The sequence below is a fragment of the Helianthus annuus genome, chromosome 3 (assembly GCF_002127325.2).
Source record: "Helianthus annuus cultivar XRQ/B chromosome 3, HanXRQr2.0-SUNRISE, whole genome shotgun sequence".
Lineage (NCBI taxonomy): Eukaryota > Viridiplantae > Streptophyta > Magnoliopsida > Asterales > Asteraceae > Helianthus > Helianthus annuus.
The window spans coordinates 123,297,320-123,322,620 of NC_035435.2; the positions used below are offsets into that span (position 1 = coordinate 123,297,320).

General features: G+C 37.3%; 1 protein-coding gene and 1 long non-coding RNA gene across 2 annotated transcripts; one reads left to right on the forward strand and one right to left on the reverse strand.

Annotated features, from left to right (window-relative positions):
* Positions 1-21,707: 21,707 nt before the first annotated feature.
* On the reverse strand, positions 21,708-23,863 carry LOC110890447 (dihydrolipoyl dehydrogenase 2, chloroplastic). The gene is made up of 7 exons (XM_022138056.1): positions 23,769-23,863; positions 23,437-23,515; positions 23,256-23,356; positions 22,942-23,055; positions 22,657-22,770; positions 22,431-22,534; positions 21,708-22,152 (listed from the first exon to the last, which is right to left on the reverse strand). Exons 2-7 carry the CDS (start codon positions 23,471-23,473, stop codon positions 22,119-22,121), a joined length of 504 nt encoding a protein of 167 aa, XP_021993748.1. The 5' UTR covers positions 23,474-23,515; positions 23,769-23,863; the 3' UTR covers positions 21,708-22,118.
* Positions 23,864-24,522: 659 nt separating this feature from the next.
* On the forward strand, positions 24,523-25,283 carry LOC110892094. The gene is made up of 2 exons (XR_002565827.1): positions 24,523-24,652; positions 25,095-25,283. It is a non-coding gene; the product is annotated as an uncharacterized LOC110892094 (long non-coding RNA).
* Positions 25,284-25,301: the final 18 nt, after the last annotated feature.

Consider the following 25,301-nt stretch of genomic DNA (forward strand, 5'->3'; position numbering starts at 1 on the left):
ATGCTTATAATCAGGATATGCTCAATAGGGGTATCGCTAATATCCATATTTTAGCAACCACTGCTGCCGACCCAAACCTGGAACAAATGCTAGCACCCCAACCACAAAATCCTGATCAACCCATGGAAATAGAAGACCAGATAGAAATGCCTGAGTACAACCCGGAGGAGATACCTAGGGTACCTGCACCTGATCCTCTAGACCCAAACAGCTACGACCCCTGGTGGGACGATGTTAGGGACTACGTGCAACAAAACCCAATTCAGGAAAATGTGCCAATACCCAACTTAGGAGCTTATCCAGGGTTAGATCCTCAAGATCCCTACAACATTAGTGACGCATATGTTAGGGAAATTTTAGAAAATCCATACCCGTACCAAGCCCCTATGCCTCTGTATCAGGAACCCGTACCTCAGTTTCCAAATCCAGTCCTAGAACCTGCACCCCCAATGAGTGCAGAAAATGTCCAGGAGCTTAGGACTTTTGGGGAGGAAATTTTAGAAAGCAGTGATCGTATGCGACAGGTGGGAGAACGCCTCGTATGGAAATACGATGAGCGTAATATGGATTTTTGGATGAATCCATATCAGTGAAGGTGATGGTAGAAACAGTAATAATAATAATAATAAAATAATATATGTGTGTATGTGTTAGAAAAAAAAAACTACGGATGCATACTATTAGTATTGTAGCTTTACATTTCAGTCGGTACTGTAATTTTAATTTCTGTACTGATGTGTATTGATGCATACTATATAAATAGAGTAAATGTCGCAATGCTCGACGTTTTTGGTTAAACGTGCGTGTCATGTGATTGGCTATATTCAAATATTAATTGTGATATTAATATTTGGTAAATGTTTAAAATTCAGATGGCCGACGAGGGAAATCAAGATAATCTGAATAACGATAACCAGAGTAACATTAACGTGGTTAATGAGAATTCGGACAATAATAACAACGGAAACCAAATGGATAATAGTGCCGTTCAGCATATTGTGGCACAGGGAATTATAGATGCGATGCCATTTATTATTCAAACAGTTCAGGAAGCGAATAATAAAAGTAAGCATAGCAGTAAGCGACCAACTGAACCCGAAAACAGCGTGAACAATGGACCCATACTTCAAGCGCCCGTTCCCAAAAGAAGAAGAACCATGCCACATGGTTGTTCTTACAAAGAATTCTGGTCCTGCAAACCAATAGAATTCTCGGGCAATGAAGGACCCATTGCAGCTTTACGCTGGATAGAGAAAACTGAGGCAGTTCTGAAAATAAGCAAGTGTGCTGAAGAAGATAAAATAATGTTTGCTTCAAATCTGTTTAAAAATGCAGCCTTAGAATGGTGGAACACTATCCTCCAATCCAGAGGAAGTGATAAGATTTATAATATGGAATGGGAAGAATTCAAGAACATGGTAGAAAGGAAATTCTGCCCTCCCAATGAAAAAGAACAGATAGCAAATAAGTTCCTAAATCTTAGAATGACCGGGGTAGACAGTAAAGGTTACACTACCACATTCTTTGAATATGCTAGGATAGTACCTACCCTTGCATCACTTGAACCAGTGTTAATCTCCCGTTACATTTGGGGATTAATTGGAGAAATTAGACATGTAGTCAAGGCAGCTAGACCCCAAACCATAGAGGAAGCTGTAGAACTAGCCAATACCTTGACAGATGAGTTAATCCGTACTAGAGAAGAAGACCAGAGGAGAAACCTAACCCAAAGGCTTACTCAAGAATTCCGTTCTGGGAATTCCAATCGTAGGAATGTAGGTTCTACCTCTGCACCCTACTGCAAAGCCTGCAGAAAGAAGCATTCTGGAAGATGCTCTACTTACTGTAATTTTTGCAAGGCCCCAAGACACAAGGAAGAGAATTGCAAGAAGAAATCCAGTAATGGAATGTGTTTCAATTGTGGGGAAAAAGGTCACATTAGGACAAACTGTCCGAAATTGGCTCCAGCTGCAACCAACAAAAATCCTAAAAATGCCAGAGCATTCGTGCTAACTGCAGACGAAGCTAGACTAATTCCGGACATCATTGCTGGTACGTTTTTAGTTAATGATATTTTTGCTAAAGTATTATTTGACTCTGGTGCAAACCAAAGTTTTATTAATACTTCGTTTTGCAAACTCTTAAATCAATCATTAACTAAACTACCACAAGAATGTCTAGTGGAAACCGCAAATGGAGAAACTGTTAAGATTTCTGAAATCTTGCAGGGAGCAAGAATAGAAATTTTTAATCAAAAATTTATTGCAAACCTTTATCCAATGAATCTGGCTGGATTTGATGTTGTGTTAGGAATGGATTGGTTAATAGCCAATAAAGCCAGTATTTTATGTGATCAAAAGACAATTCAATTAAAATCCCCAAGAGGTGAAAAGATCTCAATTAAAGGAGATAAACCTTTTAGATCCACTAAATTCATCTCTGTGATGAAAACTGCAAGTTGTATAAGAAAAGGATCTATAGTGTATTTGATTTCAATAATCACTAACACTAAAGGAAAAGAATTAAAAGATATCCCAGTAGTGTCCCAATTTTCAGATATCTTTCCAGAAGAATTGCCAGGACTACCGCCAGACAGGGAAGTTGAATTCAGAATTCATCTGTTACCAGGAACAACACCGATTGCCAAAGCACCTTACCGTTTGGCACCCGCGGAAATGCAAGAACTGAAGAAACAACTAGACGAGTTGTTAGAGAAGGGATTCATACAGCCAAGTTCATCGCCATGGGGAGCACCAATATTATTTGTCAAAAAGAAGGACGGATCGATGCGTATGTGCATTGACTACCGTGAATTGAACAAAATCACGATTAAGAATCGGTACCCATTACCGAGGATCGATGATTTGTTTGATCAACTTCAAGGAGCTCGATTTTTCTCTAAAATCGATTTAAGATCAGGATATCATCAATTAAAGGTACAGGAAGAGGACATTCCTAAAACCGCATTCAGAACAAGGTATGGTCATTATGAATTTACTGTCATGCCATTTGGTTTAACCAATGCCCCAGCCGCATTTATGGACATGATGAACCGAATATGTAAGCCATATTTGGATAAATTCATAATTGTCTTCATAGATGATATTCTAATTTACTCTAAAAGTAAAGATGAGCATGCAAAGCACTTGCACTTACTTTTAAGTTTATTGAGAAAAGAGAAGCTTTATGCTAAGTTTTCAAAGTGTGAATTTTGGTTAGAACAAGTACAATTTCTCGGACATTTAGTTAACCACGAAGGAATTCATGTAGATCCAACGAAAATCGAGGCAATTACCAAATGGAAAACCCCAGAATCACCAACTGAAGTTAGAAGTTTCTTAGGATTGGCCGGTTATTATAGAAGATTTATTCGAGATTTTTCTAGAATAGCCATTCCTTTAACTAAGTTAACCTGTAAATCTGTTAAGTTTGAATGGGGACCAAAACAAGAAGAAGCCTTTAGAATCCTTAAGCAAAGATTAACCCATACACCCATACTAGCATTACCAGAAGGAACTGAAGACTTTGTAGTCTTTTGTGACGCTTCCAAGTTAGGTTATGGATGCGTATTGATGCAACGTCAAAAGGTTATAGCTTATGCATCTAGACAGCTTAAGAGTCATGAAGGAAATTATTCGACCCATGATTTGGAATTAGGAGCCATAATTTTTGCCCTTAAGATTTGGAGACATTATCTTTATGGTAGTAAGTTTACCATATTCACAGATCATAAGAGTTTAAGATTTGTCTTCGGGCAAAAAGAATTGAATATGAGACAGAGACGTTGGATGGAATTACTTAGTGACTATGATTGTGATATCCAGTATCATGCAGGAAAAGCCAATGTGGTAGCTGATGCTTTAAGTCGAAAATATCACGAAAAGCCAAAAAGGATACGTTCTCTTAAATTAAATCTACAAGTAGATTTAAACAATCAGATTAGAAAAGCACAAGAATCAGTAATCAAGGAAGATACTGAAAAATTAAAGGGAATAATTAAGGAATTAGAACAAGGAACGGATGGAATTTGAAGGTTCCATAAAAAGAGAATGTGGATACCTAAATTAGGAAATTTACGTTACCGTATATTAGAAGAAGCCCATAAGTCTAAATATACGATGCATCCAGGAAGTGATAAAATGTACCAGGATTTAAGGAAAAATTTCTGGTGGATAGGGATGAAAAAGGATGTAGCAGCTTATGTTTCTAAATGTTTAACTTGCTCACAAGTTAAAGCTGAACATCAGAAACCCTCAGGATTGTTACAACAATTAGAAATACCAGTTTGGAAATGAGAATTGATAACAATGGATTTTGTTACCAAATTGCCTAAAACAAGGAAAGGTAATGATACAATCTGGGTGATTGTAGATAGATTAACCAAGTCAGCTCATTTCTTACCAATAAAGGAAACCTTTAGTATGGAACAATTAGCCAAATTGTATGTAAATGAAATTGTTTCATTACATGGCATTCCTTTATCAATTGTTTCCGATAGAGATAGCCGTTTTACTTCTCATTTTTTGTCAAGTTTCCAAAAAGCAATGGGAACCAGGTTAAATCTAAGCACAGCTTATCATCCTCAAACAGACGGACAAAGCGAAAGGACAATTCAGACAATGGAGGACATGCTTAGAGCTTGTGTAATTGATTTTGGAGGTAATTGGGACGAACACTTACCTTTAATAGAATTTTCTTATAATAACAGTTATCACACAAGTATCAATGCTGCACCATTCGAAGCACTTTATGGACGAAAGTGCAGAACCCCAGTCTGTTGGGCAGAAATTGGGGAAAAACAATTATCTGGACCTGAAATAGTACAAGAAACAACTGATAAAATCATTCAAGTCAAGGAACGACTGAAAACAGCACGTGATCGCCAAAAGAGCTATGCTGATAACAGACGCAAACCATTAGAATTTCAAGTGGGAGATAAAGTATTATTGAAAGTCTCTCCCTGGAAAGGAGTGGTAAGATTCATCAAAAGAGGAAATCTTAGTCCCAGGTATATTGGACCTTTCAAAATTCTTAAGAGAATAGGACCTGTAGCCTATCAGCTACAACTGCCAGAAGAAATGGCAGGAATACATGATGTGTTTCACGTATCTAATCTCAAAAAGTGTTTAGCTGATGAATCACTCATAGTACCTCTCAAGGATATAGAGGTTAATGAACAACTCAAATTTGTAGAAAGGCCTCTACAGATTGAAGATAGAAAGATTAAGAATCTCAAGCATAAGAGATTAGTTCTGGTCAAAGTGAAATGGGACTCCAAAAGAGGACCTGAATACACGTGGGAACTGGAATCAGAAATGCAAAAGAAATATCCACACTTATTCCAGTAGATCTCGAGGACGAGCTCTAAAACAAGGTGGGGAGGATATAACAACCCTCGGTAAAACCGACATCTCTCATAATAATTATGTCACCCTAATATATCTTTAAATATATCAACTTGTCTTTATATGCACCCCGTATGTGAAAACCGAGCCCGAAAATAGATTATACTATATAAAATAAATTAAAAAAAAAAAACCTTAAAAGATAAGCTGAGGCGGGCCGCGTAGGGCCTCACCTCAAGTTCATGCGGGCCGCGCAAGTATGAGACCAGACTTAGCCAAAACCATAAGTTTATGCGGGCCGCGTACATGTTTGATTAAGTGAAGGCGGGCCGCGAGCGACCAAGATAGTGGCGCAGCCCGGTGATGACACGTGTCATCATCGTGGCGAGTCTAGGGGGTGAGCCGGACAAGCTAGTCCGTTGACCGAGATTGACGCGGGCCGCGTAGGCCCTGCCCAAATGTCCTGCGGGCCAAGCTGTAGAAGGTATCGCGAGACAGCCCGAGGCGGAGGGAAAAATACGAGGTACTTTATTGCTTAGTCTAGCTTTTATGGAAGCTTTAACAATTTATGGCCTGGTTGTAGCATTAGCACTTTTATTTGCTAATCCTTTTGTTTAATATTAGAAATATGAAAAATTTGGATTTTTCATATTTTATTGCCCTGGACTTGTGCTTTGTTTTTTCGAATTAGATAAAGGTTTCATTCCTAGAATTACTTATTCGTTGAGAAAATAACCCACGGGAAGGGCTGATTTGCAGATGAGGAATTAGCATACCAACTCGCTTTCATCCTTCCCGTTCGTGTTCGTACGCGGGCCGCGTGGGAACCAGATTTCACAACTATAAATAGAAGGCAACGGGCCTTCAGTCTGCTCGTTCAATTTTCGATTCTCAATCACAATTTCTGTAGTAGTGTTATTATAGCCGGGTATTATACCCCCTAAATTAGCGAGGTTCTGCTACGATGTAAGTATTATAACCCCTGGAGACGTATTAGATACGCTGCCCGATTGATCTAGGGTTCCGTAACGGCTGTCGTGGTTCTGCCCGACGTAGTCGTTGGAATGCCGTCTCGGGGAGGGTATTACTAATGTTAAAATGGGTTATTATACTAACACACGTGCATTTGTGTAAATTATAGATATTCACCAGGAAACCCTAAAGAATCACCTAAGACAGCAATGTGAGTTGATCCACTTTTGTAAACCTTTTTGTTTATTGTTTTTACAAAACCTCACTTAATTAAATATATACAAAGCAGTTATTGAGTATTTGTAAGGGATACAATTATAGTGGGTATATTGGGGTTTTGTATACAAAATTGGTTACTGGCGTGGTAACATCCCATAAGTTGAGTATGACCGTACCACTGATGTTAATTGTGATGTCTTGGATACAAATGTAATTGCGGATGTGCCCTCAATACTGCAAATTGGTTTTTACTTAAACTTGATTAAACTGGGAATCACTCACCAGTATTTTCCACTGACAAAATGTTTTTAAAACGCGTTTCAGGTAACAAAATGTGAAAGCCAAATAGAAGCCAGCTGGACAGCACTGAAGGCTTGGAAAAGTGGCAATAAAGTTACCTAAGAATAAAATGGATGTTTTTATTAAATAAATAGGATTTATTCCTATGAAACGTGTGTATTGAAAACTTGGGTTTTTACCCATATGTTTAATGTAATAAAACATGGTGGTTTACTCTGATTAAATATTTCCTAACTACGGTCCTGATGAAAATTTCCGCTGCCAAATTGGATAAATAAATGTGATACCACCGAAACTGGCTCACGGCCGCCCGTTCCCGGGAGATAGGGATCGGGGACTGTGACAGTAGGGAATGGGATTGAATGGTTATTTGTTCTTACGTTGTTATTGGGAAATTATGGATTACTTACCTCGGTTGGGAAAGGTCACCAATAGATACTGCTAGACTAGTGATACATGGGGAAGCCCCCACTACTCTTCGCACCATGCCTGTAATGGCCGCGATACTGAAACTGATCTTCGCACACATGCCTGGAATGGCCGCGATACTGATACTAAACTTCGCACACATGCCTGGAGGGCCGCGATACAAATAAAACTAGTCTACAATACATGGGAAATTCCCACTAATCTTCGCAAACATGCCTGGAGGGCCGCGATGTAATTATAAACGATACATGGGTTACTAAACAAACAAACGTTTTACGAAATGAACACTATTACTAAACAACCCACTGTGAACTCGCTCAACTAGTTGTTGACTCTCTGTTACATGCCTTGCAGGTCGTTAGGTATACATGGAGCTTTGACTGGGAGGCGCGGTCGTTGTGGACAAGGATCGTGAATGCTTTGATTAAACATTATGACATTTCATACTCATACTTATGTTGGGTTTATTTTTATGCTTCCGCTAAACATTGATATTATACTTATGTTTTGAACACCTTTCATATGGGTTTGGTTGAGTTACATTTACTTTTACTTATTACGTATATGTTCAATATGATTGGTGGCTTGATCCTAGTCATGTCACGCCTCCAAGCGGTGGTACTCCGCCTGTGGATTTTGGGGGTGTGACACTTTCCCTTGCCCTTTTCTTCCACAATGTGGGCTAAAAAAGGCAAAGTACGGTTTACGTAAATATTTGTTCACTTGTGTGCAGGACATTAACCTTAGTCCTTCTGAAGGTCGGTCTCCATTGACGCGCAAAGTGTTGCCAGATGGAAGAGGTAGACGAACATACTTCTCGTAGCAAGCAATTTCAGCATGGTTTTCACGAAGCCAATCCACGCCTACGATGATGTCGAAACTACCCAATCGCATGGGTATAATGTCGATAGTGAAAGTATGATCGTTAAGAGTAAGAAGACAATCGCGAAGAACGGAATCGACTAAAACGGATTTGCCATTGGCAACTTCGACAGAGAACGACTTAGGCAGTTTAGAGCGTGTAACATTTAACAAAGGTTCAAATTCAACGGACACAAAGCTTTTGTCCGCACCAGTATCAAATAACAATGAAGCATAAAGGTTGTTAACAAGAAACGTACCATTAACGACTTCATTGTCGTTGCGCGCTTGGTTCGCATTAATGTTGAAAGCTCGACCTCTAGCAGGTTGTTGTTGCTCTTGGTTCCATTGCGCGCATTGAGGACGAAGATGATTAGTGTCACCACAATTGAAACAGGCTCTGACTGGTTTGGCGTTCTGAGGAGTGGGTTGAGCTTGTTGGGCTTGCGGTTGTGGATTGTTACGACAGTGAGTGGTATTGGGCCCATAACGGTTACAAATGGTACAGTGGCGACAATTGACATTGGTCGGGTGATGATAGTTACAACTGGTACACTTGGGATGAGGTCCGACGTACGAATTTTGAGTGTTAACGGGAGCAACAGGGTTTGGGTTTGCAGCTGGTACAGTCGCCTTGCAAACAGGGTTCTGATGCTTTCGCTTCTTTCCCCTATTGCAACTCGATTGTTGGGTAATTTGGTTGGCTGGTTTGGATGAAATAAGTTTTGTAGCTTGCTTATCGCGAATGCAATTGTTGTTCAGTGAAGCGGCCAAACGGTAAACGGCTTCGATATTGTCGAGTTTGGCTGCCTCGATCGCATCGCGCATGCCAGGAGGTAACCCTTTGATGTATTTCCTTATCTTGTGGTCGGTGGTCAAGACGAGATGGGGAACAATGAAACTAAGCTGTTTGAAGCGAGTAGTATAGGCTTGGTTATCATCATCAACTTGCTTTAGAGCCCAGAATTCTTCTTCCAACTTTTGTTGCTCATGCGGCAGGCAAAATTCTTCCATCATCATTGTCTTAACTTCCTCCCAAGGTAGGCATATGCAACTTGAACGAAGATTCCTTTCGTTTGTCCACCATTCGAGAGCTCGGGCTTGGAATACACCAGTCGCACTACGCCTTTTGAGCTCTTCGGAGCATTCACTATTGTTGAACGTGACTTTTATGCTATCAAACCACTCAAGCATAGCGGTCACCCCATCATTACCAGTGAATGGTTTGGGGTTGCAAGACGAAAAGTGCTTGTAGTTAAATGACACAGGCTTGCGTGGTTCAACCTTTGAATCAACGGAGGAGTTTGGAGTATCAGAAGCTCGAATCTCAGTGATGATTTTAGGGATGATACGCGCAATTTGATTGACCATGAATGCCATCATCTTCTTTTGAGAGCTGGTCTTTGACTTCTTAGTCGAGTTGGAGAGATGAGAAAACGATATCTAGAGAATTCAAAAAAAAAAAAAAAGAATAGGTGAGAATTGATCATAATTTTTGTTTAAGAAAATCGTTTTCATGAATTGATTCATATAGCATAAAGTGTCACATAGCACAAAGGGTTCAAATTGATTCACATAGCATAAAAGGTTCAAACGTCTCATATAGCATAATCATGAATTGCACATGGTACAACATGAATTCCACATAGCATAACATGGATAATAAAAGCATCGTAAATTTAGTTTGTTCACGAGAGATTATTATTGGTTTTGATTGCACTAAACATGCGAAATGAGTAAAAAGTTTGAAACGAACGAACGTTCAAGTATAAAATCACATATAAATTGAGATACATAAAAGAGAGGCTCAAATAAAACATTGGATTGTTTCGGGTAGAGAAACATCGACTATTCCAAAGTGGGTCGAAAGTCCTTTCGAATTAGAGAAATCGTGCTTTGGCCTATAGGTAAGATACTCTCGTCGAGAAGCGATTAACGGTATCTTAGCCTTCCAGTTACTACACGTCTCTAATCGATTGAAACAATCGGGACTTTGGCGAGATTGAAAATCGAGGAATGGGACTTAATCGACGAGATGCGGGTTTCACCCCTAACTTGACGATTTCGTACCCTAAATGTGGTTGGTACTCGTCGGGTCAAAATATAATTTCGACACTTTGACGACAGTCCACTAGAGTTGAAATGGAAATTACCATTAAGTTGTGGATTTCACTCCTAGCTTAATGGTGTAATTTCATGCAAAAATAGTTTAAGTTAGAATGAGAGTCGTTTACCAAATTGTGGGTTTCACGCCTATTTTGGTAAAGTCGTCTCGTTTATGTTACGAGTGTCTTCAAAGAATCAAAGTGTATTCGTGTTAGCCTTAGGAAAGGCATGTAAGTTTAACAAACAAGAAGTATCGCTAGGAAGCATGTAAGGTAGAATGCATAAGTTTTAAACAACAAATAAGAGGCAAAGTTCCTAAAACTATAGACTAGGGCAAAGCTTTCCTACTTTTTCCTAATTCCCTATAGTTATGGCTCTGATACCAATCCGTCACACCCCAACCGATGGCGGAAACATCGGGATGAGACGAAATAGATTGCAAAAGACATCATAACACTATGTGACAATATTGTAGGATCGTTTGCACGACCAAATGAGAAGTTCAGAAGAGTTCTAATCAATACGAGAGGCGGAAACTGACGTATCGATTTTGAATCAGCATGATATACACTCTAATAGTCTTGTTTATTGATATAACAACGTTTTACAGCGAGTAGACACTTCGGCAGCACCTCGGCACCGGAATCAGATTGTTACAAATGAAATTACCAAGGCTACTATTTATAGGCCAACCATTCCGCACGAGATGGTTCATGCGAAATGAACATTGCATTTCGTACGAAATGGCAACACCATTTCGTGCGAAATGGTCAATACCCATTTCATGCGAACTGGTAAATCCATTTCGTGCGAAATGGATATGTCCCACATTTATCTCAATTTTCTCATACTTTGTGCCCTGATCTATCATTCTAAATACAAGACTCGATACAAGACGAAGTCGACAGACATATGCACCAACAGACTCCCCCTTGGATGTTGACGAAGTCTTCAGTGTCGAGTCTTCAAAGTCTTCAGTCTTTATCAATCTTCTCGCTCTTTCCGAAGAATCTGACAATGAAAGCATCCTCAATCTCTCTCTTCTTCTCTCTCTCTTTCTTTCTTCCAGGATCTCAACCTGACTCTCTTCTCTTGATCGAATTTCTTGATTCCTTAAGTTCTTTAGCATTAACAGCTTGTGTGGACACCGTGATTCAAACTGGCTCTTCTATCATTCAAACTCCCTCTTGGAATGTTGATCCAGAATCAGAAACTGGTTCTTATGTCATCAGACTCCCCCTTGCGATGAGCTGGGATCGCAGTCTGGAAAAGCTCTTGTTCCAAGATCGTGACCTGGCTCACACGCTGCTCAGGTTTAGATACGGGGACCTGCACAAATCTCTACCTCATAATAAATTTCACAAATTTAAAATTTGACAAATTTATTCTCTACTTACCACTTGTAGAAATAAACTAAAAACATCATTATAATATCACATTTCACAAATTATTTCAACCTTTTAACTTCACTTTTCATCTCGAACAAACTTACCCAAACCTGTTCATCATGATTAGCACTCGGAATTTTGAAAATCAGCTTTTCATTATCAGTTGTCGAAAATCTTTTTGTATTTTAAAAATTTATGCTAAAACACACTGAAAATATTTTTGGATTTTATTTTTTAAAGAAATGCATTAAAGAAATATTCACATACACTATTTTTTTGAGTTTGCGTAATAGGATCATATCAGTTTATGAGACAAATCACTAACACCGTTAAGCTTTAAACATTTTAAGTTCTAAACGATTCACTTAGATTGTCAGTATACTGATCCACTTAAATTTTCACACAAAGTTCAAATGTTTTGAGATACGAGATTAGTGTTTTAAGAAACTTAAACTTATTCGCGTGTCCCACCTCAGAATATACTCCCGTATCTAGACTTCTATATTCAGTCTTACAGGTGAATGCACACTAATGATATCTGTAAACGGGTAATGCGAGACCATGAGAGCTCAGGTTAGAACTTCCGTTCAGACAAAGAGATGATGGCTCGTCTTTCGGTGTGTCCTGTTTGGGGATCTTTTCTTCAACAGCACGTGATTAACATTTTTCAATGTTTCATCATTTTTTATGCTGAGGGTTGCCTTTAAGATTAAAGTTGTGCAAAGTATTATACGAGGACTAGGCTATTGCTTCCGCAAAATCAGAAGTCCTGGTATAATACCCCCCAGATATCATCACGCACAAAGACCTAGTATGTCAGAAATAGAAAGTCTTTCAAACAAGATTTCGGGGTTACCCATATATCCGAGAGATGTTCCCCATGAGATAAGTAAGTATTTGATAATTAAGGTTTATATCTTGAAAACAATCTACTAAATATATAAAAACCTACTGGCACATCCTCAATGAGATCGTTTATCACATTAGACTTTCCAATTCTTTAGCGTGTTGTGATAGTCCACTGATGTACTATTATTTCCTCTTTTTCACACCAGAACTCATTTCCGCACATTTTCTATGTTTTTAGCTTTTTCTGGTTTTATCATGTTTTTGGATTTTTCAAATTTTCGAAATTTCTAAAAAAATTTTACTCCCCCTAAAATCAAAAATATGTTTCAATTTTTGATTTTCAAGGAAAATTTGAAAACAAACTGTACAAATAAAATGACAACTGTTGTGAATTGCTTCAAATCGCCATCCTCTTGGCATAAACAATCAGAACTCCCCCTGACAACAAACTATTTTCCTATTATGATTTCAAAACACTTAAGTTTGTTTTAATCAAAATGGTTTTTCCGGAAAATAAGTTTTGTTGAAATTCACCAACCACTAGTAGGTTAGGGGTTTCATCACATTGTTTTTCAAACACTTGAATGAAAGTTAAATCAAGTTCAACTTAATGACCTTGATTAACCACTTGTAAGAACACTTGTCAACCATACCACTTGTAAATTAAAATATGACAATTTTCAAGAATACTACCACATGTAGGACGAAATATCACAGATGTGAATTTCTCAAGAAAGATGCCAATTCCTACTCCCCAATTACCAACCTGGGAGTTCTGGCAAGTCAGGATTTTCAAGCAAAGAATACAGACACCCAAGCCTGACCAGCTTTGGGTGTGACCTTCTCAGTTTCACTCAAGGTTTGAACATTCCTTTTATCTTCATAAAATTCTTTTACCCCTTTTTCCTTCCCAACAACCATTCTTCCAAAAATATCTTTCACTTTGTTGTTAAAAACCTTTTCGACATCAAATTCTTTGTTTTCAGAATAGAATTGATTCGAAATCTCCACTTTTCCAATCTTTGATTTTAAATTTTCAGCCCGCAATGGTGGAAATTTGACATCATCCATTGGCGGAACTGAATTTTCTCTTTTTGTCTCAACTTGTGGCTCCTCTGACTTTGACGAGCCAAATTCATCGCCAGATTTCTCATCTGATTTCTTAACAACCCATGTTTGGTTGTTAAGATTCACTCTTCTCTTGTAAAACCTTTTCGAACATTTGCCAACTTCATATGTTGAGTTTTTAAACACTTTGAATTTTTCAGTTGGTGGTTCGGTTTTATCAACAACTTTCTCTTTGAGTTTAGAAACAACTTCATGTTTTGTGTTGGTAGCCTTTGGACAGGTTCTTGTCTCCTTTCTCTGATGAACTCCATTCTTCTCACGTTTCTGTTTTTCTACAAAGTACGATTTGTTCGATTGCTTCCAGAATGAGCTCTTTTCTTCTTCCTCAGAACTTGACCCTGAAACAAATATTGTTTTTGTTTTAGAAATTTTCTCATTTTTATGATTTTCGAGTGGAATAAAACCTAAACCTTTCTTTTTGAAATTACTGTTATGGTTTGGTTTCTTTTGAAAACCAGAACCAGAACTGTAACCTTTTTTCTTGTTCAATTTTTGTTGAACTCTTGAAGTGTATTTTTTAGGTTTTTCAGTAAGATTTACACTTTTATTTCAGAAATATTAATTTCTGTTGATTTGAAAACCTTTTTGATCATTTCAATTTTAACACCTCTTATTGGAAATTCCTCATCAGAATATAATTTGTCTGAGTCATTCAAAGTATATGCCACTTTGATTGATTTTTCCTTCAAATTATTTTTTGATAACAGAAATTCTTTATTGTACACCCTTTTGACTGATGATTTTGAACTGTTGACCGACGAACTCGAAGTTTCTGACTCAGACTTTGACTCTGACTCCTCATCCTTATCCAACACCTGATCGACCACCTTTTTTATTAACTCAGATTCATGATCAGTGTTAGACGATGTGAACGTGACGTCAATATTGTCTGGTAAAACATCAGTTGTTTCGGATTTTAACTTTATATTGACTGCCTTTTTGACTTGTTCCTCATTTGGTTTTCTGGAAGAATAACCTTCCCAGATCAGAGGCGGACACTTGTTATAACTGCACTTTGTTTCTTACCAGTATTCTTCTCTTCTGACTTCTTATCTTGAAATGCTTCAAAACCTGCAACAGTTGGATAAATTCTATCAATCAAATAATCAGAACTTAAATAACTTTGTAGCAATCGTCTGATTCTTTCATTTTTAGTCTTTTCAGTATCTAACTCCTGCTTCAACTTTGCACACTCTTCAATATAGTGATTGATTTCTTTCTGCTTAGACATCATTGTTGCATTCATCATAGTAAAAGCATCTTCCCTTTCAGAGTTTGTCTTTTCCAAGCTATTCACTGTTCTATTTAACACATCATATGGCTCTTTCACATACTTAACATCGAACAGTAATTTCTCTTTCATCTCGTCGAGTTCACTATAATTCTTGTCTTTTTCTTCACACTGCTTGCAAGGTTCCAAACATTTCAGACAAGGTTTAGTGACCTCTACAATCTTTTCAACAACTTTGACCTCTTTACTCTGTTCATTCATCTCCTTCTCCGCAACATTCTCACATTTTACTTCTTTCTTTTCTTTTGCTGCTTGTCTCTCCTTTAGCTTCTCCAATTTATCTGCAAAATAAAATTTGAAACTATCAGGAGATAAATGAGTTTTGCCATTATTAATTTGATTTATTTCTTCTTCATCATCACTACTATCAGTTGATGATTGATCAAACACTTGTGTCTTTTCTGAACAATCATCTGAAGAAACAGACTCTCCATCTTGACTTTTCTCATTATCTGCAAACACATCCATCCACTCTTTCATCAACTCTGGTTCTTGAACTATTTGTGTAATGAATGCTCCTAACTTTGAATCAGCCAGAATATATTTGTCCCAGCTAAAACCTTCTGCCATTCTTTCATCATCTTGATTTACGAGATAAGCTTTCTTCTTTCCATCTTCAATAGCATGGGATGATGACGGTTGTTGAGCAACTTGTTGATATATAGCTTTCTGCTAATAATCATTATTCTCGAACGGATTCTGAGCTCCGCCTGCTTCTCGATTGGTACATTCCCTCTTGAAATGTCCTTTTTCCCTGCATCGAAAACAAGTAACTTTAGATTTATCAAAACCTAAAGTAGAAACATTAGCATCACAGAAGTCATCTCTTCCTGTAATCAGCTAAAATTTCTCAGCTCTCCTCAACACACTTGCTAAACACCACTTAATATCCATAAGTTCCATCTCCTCAACATCAATCTGATCGTAATCCTCTTTTGTTAACATAGGATTTCCAATCCTTCCAGCAACTAAACCCTCATATGATTCTAACACTGTAGCTAGTAATGCCATATGACCTTTAGCGACTTCTTTAGATTTTGACCGTTCTGAAGGTGCAACGCGATGTTGCAGTGTAACACATGACCATTACTGTTGTTTGAATTTTGGAACTGATGATTTGAAGTTGAAACATTCGGATTGACACTTGGATATGAAGAAAAACCACTGTTGTTGTTTGAGCTTTGATTGATTGATACGGATGAGTTCTCAGCTCTGAAAACGGTTTGTATCTTTGGACTAGCTTCAACATTTTGAACATTACCTTTGTGATACAACTTGAAGTCTTGTTGGCCACTTGAGTTGTTCATTCTAGCAATCTTCTGCTGTTCAAGATCTTGTCCTTCAATTTTTTCAATAAACTGAGCAATCGACAATCTACTATATTCACCGGAATTCTTCAAAATCATGAGATATGTACCCCATTCTTTTTGAGGTCAAGCATCTGCTAATTTGTCAACCCATTCCTCTGGAGTTTTAGTAATCTCCAATCTAGACATTGAACGCACTAGATGACAATATCTCTCAATGAGAGTCTTTGTAGTTTCACCTGACACACTTGTAAACAACTCAAATTCCTTCTTCAACAATGATTTTTTACTCTTGATCATCTCTGCACTTCCCTCGAATTTTGTGCGAAGTGCATCCCAAATCGAATATGCACTACCATCATGTTGAAGTAATATGAAAATATCTTCTTTCACAGCTTGTTGAAGTAAACTAACCATCATTTTTTCTGCCTTGTACATATCCCTCTCTTTATCTGAAAATTCCGAGATAATCTTATCAACTCCCAAACCAGAACGTGGTCTATTATACTTAGTTTCTATACTTTCCCAAGACCTTAGATGATTTGCTTGAACCCAATTCTCAAAACGTTCTTTCCAACTATGATATTTTTCAATGCCCATCAGTTTCGGAGGTTTCTGTAATGTTCCAGTTTCATTTTCCATGGTTACACTCTGAGCAACTGTAACTGGAGTACCCGAGGCAGTAGCAAAGGTATTATAAAATTCGTTTTCCATGATTCGGTAAACAATTTCACAAACTCAGTTTTCAAACGAAATGGCACTCTTCACACGAAATGGTCTGATACGAAATGGATGATTTCGTACGAAATGACACACTTTCAAACGAAATGAATACTATCAAGCGAAATGAACCCCAAAGCTCAATTCATGCGAAATGGTATGCCGTTTCACACGAGATGACACATTCAAGCGAAATGGAAATCCAATCCGTACGAAATGATGACTTTGGTGCGAAATGAGTCAACTTTTGCCAATCCGTGCGAAATGAACGGTTCAATCCATGCGAAATGGTGCTGATGTCATACTTTCGGCCAGATTTTTGTCAAATTGATCAGGTTTTAAGACGATTTTAGGTCTAATTCTTTCAAGGATTGATTAAAACAGTGTTATGCACGTTATATGAAAAAATTAGCTCATTTTAACCGTAAAATCTTGTTTAATTTTGATACATGTTGTAAAAGAAAGTGTAGAAGTCAGAATTTTGAAGAAATCAAGCTGGATTCGGTAAGAACTCTTCCTCCTGAGCCATGATACCACTTGTAGGATCGTTTGCACGACCAAATGAGTCGTTCAGAAGAGTTCTAATCAATACGAGAGGCGGAAACTAACGTATCGACTTTGAATCAGCTTGATATACACTCTAATAGTCTTGTTTATTGATATAACAACGTTTTACAGCGAGTAGACACTTCGGCAGCACCTCGGCACCGGAATCAGATCGTTACAAATGAAATTACCAAGGCTACTATTTATAGGCCAACCATTCCGCACGGGATGGTTCATGCGAAATGAACATTGCATTTCGTACGAAATGGCAACACCATTTCGTGCGAAATGGTCAATACCCATTTCATGCGAACTGGTAAATCCATTTCGTGCGTACTGGTAAATCCATTTCGTGCGAAATGGATATGTCCCACATTTATCTCAATTTTCTCGTACTTTGTGCCATGATCTATCATTCTAAATACAAGACTCGATACAAGACGAAGTCGATAGACAAATGCATCATCATCAAACTATCAACCAACAAATATAATTAAAATTCGAATTTCATAAATGGACTAAATGTCATACAAGATTCCAAAGAAATACAACATTGTTCATCAAAACATAACATCAAAAGATAATTTAAATTTAGGTGTGTATCTAAGTCCACCTAATCGTGTTCTTTATCGCATCATCATCAAACTATCAACCTGCAACATGTATTAAAACATATCAACAAAAAAAGTTGGCGAGCATACAAGTTTGTTTACATAGCATAACATAGACTAAAAAGTTGCTCATATCCAGATGAATCATAATATGCGAGTTACTAGTATGCCTAGATAGTGTAACAATATGTTCAAACCCAAGTTTCCAACGCGTTTAATTTTGCCTATCCCATAGTATCGCGGGAGGTTACATGTTTAACTTAACAATACCCCAAGTATCATGGGCGGTGCGTTAATCCTATAGCGCTATAATTGTTAAGGTAGGCTAGCAAAGTTAATGAGCATATATCAACACAAATAGTATACACGGCATACGAGATTAACAAGCATCACACATAGTTTCATGTTTCAACAATGGATAGAGTTCGTTTAAAATAATTTCAAAGTGATGTGTAGTTTGTATAATATACATGTTGCACCCAAAGTGATAGAAAGGTAAAAGGGATCGAGTATACTCACGGTTTTTGCAAGCTTTCCTACTTGAATCCCGCGAGTGGTGTTGGTTGTTTAGTTGGGAGCACCTTGTCCTTCTACACAAAGGAACATAGATGTATGCGTTTGGGGAAATAACGGAAGATTGTAGATTTCGGAATTTAAATAACATAAACATAGCAATATGAAAAATAATCATCCATCACATATGATGTTTAGATGATAACTTACTAATTTGAAAATGTCCACTTGTTCATCATCAAAGGTTCGGTTTGTTCGAATATTACATAAGTATTATATAGAGTATAGTATATCAAATAAGTCAAGCATGAGGTAGAAGATCGAAGTCTTCATTTAGGTACCTCTAAGTTTCATGGAAATCATGTAGGAGGTAGGAAGAGAAGTCTTCCATTTAGGAACCTCTAATTGTTCACCACTACACTTAATGTAAAAACATTCAAGGAGGGTCATGAACTTGCAAGTAATACACGAATATAAACAACTAATCTATAATAAATCATCAAGCAATGTGTGGATTTTATGTAGGACAACCCAAGTTAATCCTCAATCACATATACATCAAGCTTTAAGCTTGAACTTCACTTGTGGGTTGAAAAACCCTAAGCAAAACAGAATGTAAATGAGGTTTAACCACTGATTTTGAATGTCTCAACCTTATTTTTAAGCCTAACCAACATAGGTTTGAGATGAGTTAGACTCAAGTTGAACAAGTTTAGTAAAGATTAGATGAAATCAGAAGTGAACAGTGAACTTTGGAGCCTTTTTGGCGACGTTCCAGGTACTTAGTTACTGTGAAAACCCCATAGAATGGAAGCTAAGGTCAATCCAAGCACATAGGAAAAAGAATGAGGCAAAACGGATAAGAAACGAAGAAGTTATGCTCACTTTAGTGAAGAGGTAGCAATCTGCTCGAATCTGGAAACTCAGCTGCGTTTTAGATGATTTGATAGTGATTTGGATGAGTTTGCAAAATGATTTAAGCTTGGGAATGGCTTGGTATTTATAGGAGAAGGTTAGGGTAGGTTGTGGTTGTGTATTAAATGCTAAAAATTGGTTTAAAACTCAAAACAAACTCAAATTCGCGCTAAAAAAATCAAGCTGAAATGGGTATGATCACGTTTCAGCGCGTTTAGGCGAGTGTTTGAGGAACTAATGGTGCCAGGTTTAAACAATATGGAGCCACCGTTCAGTTGGTTGATGCGCGAGTGTGTGAGGGTGCAGAGCCGGGTTCAAGTCCCGTGGTCTGCATTCTTTTTATTCTTTTTTTTTATTAAACTTTCAAATATTACACAATCAGTCCCTGCAACTTTTACACTTTCAAAAATCGTATAACTCACCCCTGAACTATTCGATAACCAAGTTATAATAAAAGAAACTAACATTTTAGTTTAAACTAACTAAGTTAGTTTACTAACTTTAATATCTAACGGGATTAACTAGTTTATTAATAAAAATAAACTTTCAAATAACAAGATTAATTAATTTAATTAATTTAATTAGTTTAAATTTGAATAATGACCATATTTTTAACGAATAAAAGTCTTTAAACGTTTATTCGTTTCAGAAAGCTTTCGAGTTTCGAGATTTAGGATCCGAATCTCATCATTTTAATAGTTTCAGCTAGTTTAACGAGTATCAAGTGTCGATAAATATAGAATCAAGAATCCTTGAATAATATTTCGTTTAAACGAGAAATCGATTAACATTTGCACATAATATGAATACACAAAATAGTTTCGTTTTCATTATGATCAATAGTCTCGAATTACAAGCGGAACGAAAGTAGATTACAAACAGAGTACAAGCGTCTAAATAAGGAAAGTACAACATGACTTGCTAAAATAAGAAAGCACGGAAAATTCGGAGCGTTACATCGACTAAATAAATTAACGACGATGTCGACTAAATAATAAAAAAACATTATAGATTTTTAACTCGTTATATATTTTAAGCGAGTTAACGTTGTAACCGGATGAGAATTTAACCACAAATAGGCTGAATGATGAAAGAAAATTCTGAAAGGTTATATACGTTGCGTATAGCTCTATACGCAGCGTATATAAACCTTGTAAAAATCTAATGCTTCAAACCTACCAAAATGACCCCAAATTTTCAGATGGTTTATATACGCTCTGTAGAGAGCTATACGCAGTGTATATAAACCTTGTTTTCTGTGCAATGATTAGTGATTAGGCACTGAGATCCATGGTTTACCTACGCTGCATATAGGTCTATACATAGCGTATACGGTTAAACCCTATACGTTGCGTATAGACCTATACGCAGCGTAGGTAAACCGTGATTTTACTAGGGTTTGGTGTGCCAATGGGCACATTGGTGTGCCAATAGGTACACCCTAATCTAATTATCAAACTAATGTCGAGGTTCGATTAACCATCTCAAACATGCCTAACCATCTGTTCTAGAGTGCATGAAAACCCGTATACTTTGCATACATCTTTTGGTCTCATCTAACTTGTCCGCCCCCCCCCCCCAGAAACAAAAGTGATAACAACTAAACTATCCAATATCTACTAAAGAAGTTTTTAATCAGTAACGATAAGTCATAAGTCAAAAATATATATTATAAAAATAAACATAAAACTGGTAAAGGGCTTACTGATTTTATCTTCTTTGCTTGAGACTCAATTTTGAGAGCTTCTGAAAGAACAGAGGCTGCTTCTATATATAGTTCATGAGTGTCTTCCCCACAGGTAATGGTGATAGCTAGTAATCCTGGAAAAAGAGAAATCCAAAGGACAACCTACCAAGGGCCACAACAGCTATCGTCGGCCAGGGTTTTACGTTGAAAATTGCCACATGTGTAATAATAGATACCTCTTTTTAGCCGGTAATCAAAACCAACCAGTTAAACACCAATATTCAAACCCTAAAATACGGCTTAGTAAAACACCAATAATCACAACCAACCAGCGCTAGTTGTCACAAAGCAAAAAAGGCTCAGAATGACACTTCATTATCGTCGGTACTAAGAAAACATGGATCAGTGCCGCTACGGCTGCAAACAGAGTTGCCACGCCAAGTAGCAAGCCACCATCATCGCCGAATAACGCTTCAAATCCCAAATAAATCGACAAACATACGGTCTGTACTTTTCACCATGAACATAAAAAAGCCTGTCTTTTCATTACTACTATTAACAGCACAACCACCAACATCACAGCCGAAACAACAACGAGAAACCACATGGCCAACACCATTAACACAATCGTTTAATCAATCTCAAAAAGAAAAACCAAAAAAACAAAATCACCAACATAAATCGACTCAGATCTAGAAAAGATCATCATCGTCGTTGAACCCGCTCAGTAGCACTACGGTTGCAACCAGAGTTGCCATACCAGGTAGCAAGCCTCCATCATCATCAGGTAGGTGAAAGGCTGAAACCTCGCAAGAACCCCGGCTGACATCACCTAAAACATCGGCCAGGGTTTGAAGTTGAAAATCTCCACCGCCAAGACCGCCCTGAATGCGCACGTGGTGATTATCCAGTCACCTCTCCTAAGTCTTCTTTAAGAGGGGTAACCTCGCAGGAACCCCGGCAACCTGAACAACCGAATAAAAATACAGTTCACTTATCATGGCGACCTGTAAGACGATGCCCGTTGAAATAATCAAAATCAATCCATTGTTCATAAATAGATTCACGCAGAGCAAAACAAAAAAAACAGATGGGTCAGTTTTGGCGATATTTACTTGCCACCCTTTATGTGCAGTATCCGTAAAACACATCGTCTTATAATTGTAAAATTTTGCAATAAGATGTACACACCATCATCAAACATAATCCGAATACATATAACTGATCAAACCACCTCACTTACACTGCTACTGGCTTGGGTTCATCTACATTGACATGTGTTGCTTTAAAAAGCTCGTCAAGGACTTCTGATAGGGTGGGATATGCATGAACTGCAAACTTAATGTCCTGCAAAAGTATATTTAGTGTTTGTTTCTATTCATTGACTTATATAATTCAAATTATGACTACCAATTATATTCAAGGTTCAAGTTTATGTTTTCATAATTGAATGAGGGATGAAAATGTGCCTGAACACGAGTTCCTAATGCAATGGCATTTGATGCTTCATGGATAAGATCAGCACCATGCATCCCCAATATATGTACTCCAAGAATCTCACTGGTATCATGCCTATATATCAACTGCATCATATAAAACCAAAAGCCCATCAAAATTCTCTATTTGACTGCCAAATGGCCACCGGATGAGCAATTGAAGCAAATATACAAAAAATAAATCCATTGTGACCCAACATAACAGTATTCTTATTAATTAATTAATTAATTAATAAAGAAGAAGTTGAGGGAAGAGACCTTGGCAAGACCCTCCCCTTCATTCTCGGCCAATGCTTTTGTGTTCGCCTTGAAACTCGTCTTTGCAACACTTATCTTGAACTCTTCTTTCTTGGCTTTCTCCTTTGCTTGAGTCTGCACCATTCAGTGATAACAAAATCTGGCATTGTCCCAAACCGAATATGAATTTAAAAAACAATACCCAACCCGTAACCGAATTACCCATATTGACCCGTTGCTCAACCCAGTTAACCCCCCTCACAGTGTGTTGTATATTTTTAAAAAAATATATTTTCACAATCATATAGGCAGGTGACTAAAATCAAGACTTTTACCTCGGTCAATCCCACCATACTGATTTCAGGATGGGTGAAGCAAGCTGTTGGGACACTCAAATGGTTAAGAACATGATCTTTTCCACTGAGTTGTTCAACAACTATTTCAAAAGATACATTAAGGTTGATTTAGCATACTAATAAAGAAAAAAAAAGAAAATAAACATGTATCGTAACTTACCTGATATTCCCTGTGCACTTGCAGCATGAGCAAGCATCGACTTCCCATGTGCATGACCAATGCAATATAAGTGAGGAACCTAACAAATAATAACCAGAATTCATTCTCAAAGTCTTAAACACTGATAAATAATAATATTCTCGTAATATAAGCTCATAAATCATTAGCAATAAACCGTATTTCCCTTTGCATCGACTACTCGCATATGCTCATCAACAGGAACAAAGCCATGTTGAGTCTCAATTTATATGGAGAAAATCCATTATACCCTTAGATTCATACATGTTATAGTATTATTTTCATGTTTAATTCTTTAATACTTCGTAGCATACATTTTCCAACCCTAGACCTTTTGTAAATGGAGCTCTTCCAGTGGCAATTAATGCTGCATCTACCTGCACACGTAGCAAAACAAAATACGATAGAAGTGGTTAAAACTTTCTGAATTGTTTCTACTTAAATTTAGTTTTTCCTTATCAAGATACACATGCTAGATCTAGAACAAGTTAACCCCGTCCAGCCTCCAACACTTAGTTCACTCTTTCTATGTTGAGTTGGCACACCTGGGTTGTCCTTGTTCGGTTATTTGGCTACATAAATTCTGTTATTTCCATTTCTATTATTCATGGCCAACTAGTTAGCTAAATTTGTTAACTAACTTGTGCTTTGGTGAACTATAACGAGGTAAATACCTCCATGCATGACTTCTATGAACTCTTTGACATTTTTTACTGTTATAATATATCTATAACTTAACTGGACTCACAAACATAACTGATTAATAGTTAAAATGTTCGGAGACGAAGTTCGGTTCAAACAGTCCCTGTCTCACGAAAGAGTGATCCCTTTCGCGTGAAAGGCCCCTGTCGTCCGAACTGTTCATTCATCTGAATAGTTTGTGTTTCGGTTTCCGATTATCCTATTTTCGCGTTCCTTGCTACTGATTATGTCAGGCAAACGTGGACCCGAACAATCACAGGAAACTCAGTGTCATGACAAGTACCTTGACATGATATATATATATATATATATATATATATATATATATATATATTAAATATATTCTGTTTTTTAAACATACTTTCATACTATATACTTATGTATATTAAAATTCCAACTCCAACCACTCCATAAGCCCCAAGCGACCATACACCTTCATTTCCCCAATCGCAACAAATCGTCAATCCACGGATAATCAGAAAGCTTTTGCAAGATTGTGAGTATACCTGACTCCTTTCTCCTTTTACACTTTTGGGTGCAATACGTTACAACATTTAAACACACGAAATTATACTTTATGCTTAAATCACAGACACAAACATTTCAATCATACATGCTTAAATACGTGATACTTGATTTGTATACTTGGATGATTCTTTTGTGTGATTTACTTGTCATTAACTTTGTACGAGCCTCCCCTTAACATGCATAGCGCTATAGGAGTAACGCACCGCCCGTATTCTTGAGGTCATGTTAAGTCTTTTAACTTGTGGTAATCAGAGGGTTGACTTGTTAAATTGCATGCCATGTTTACATTAATCTCGTTAACTATTTTTTCTATGTGGATTGTTCAAACTCTTATACATATATGCTAGTACTCAAAACATGTATACTCGCCAATACTTTTGTATTGAACCATACTTTAAAATGTATTGCAGGCTTTTGATGATGATGATGATGATGATGCACAGAATATAGTAGGATGCCTAGAAGCGCACCAAACTTTAATTCGTGTTTATTAGTTTATTCGTTCGATGCTTATTGTAACTTGTTTATTTCAAACTTGTTGTATTTCTATTTCAAATAGTGTACTTGATAATAGCAATAAAATAAAATTATTTATTTAATACTCGTCATATTTAGTG

Bases quoted from the DNA above. Each gene is read 5' to 3' on its own strand.
- LOC110890447 (XM_022138056.1), bottom strand. From the start codon at position 23,473: ATGCTTGCTCATGCTGCAAGTGCACAGGGAATATCAG. The intron at 23,056-23,255 runs GTAAAAGTCTTG...TGAATGGTGCAG, and splicing joins GTATGGTGGGATTGACCGAG to ACTCAAGCAAAGGAGAAAGC. The intron at 22,535-22,656 runs GCACATTTTCAT...ATACTTTTGCAG, and splicing joins CATTAGGAACTCGTGTTCAG to GACATTAAGTTTGCAGTTCA.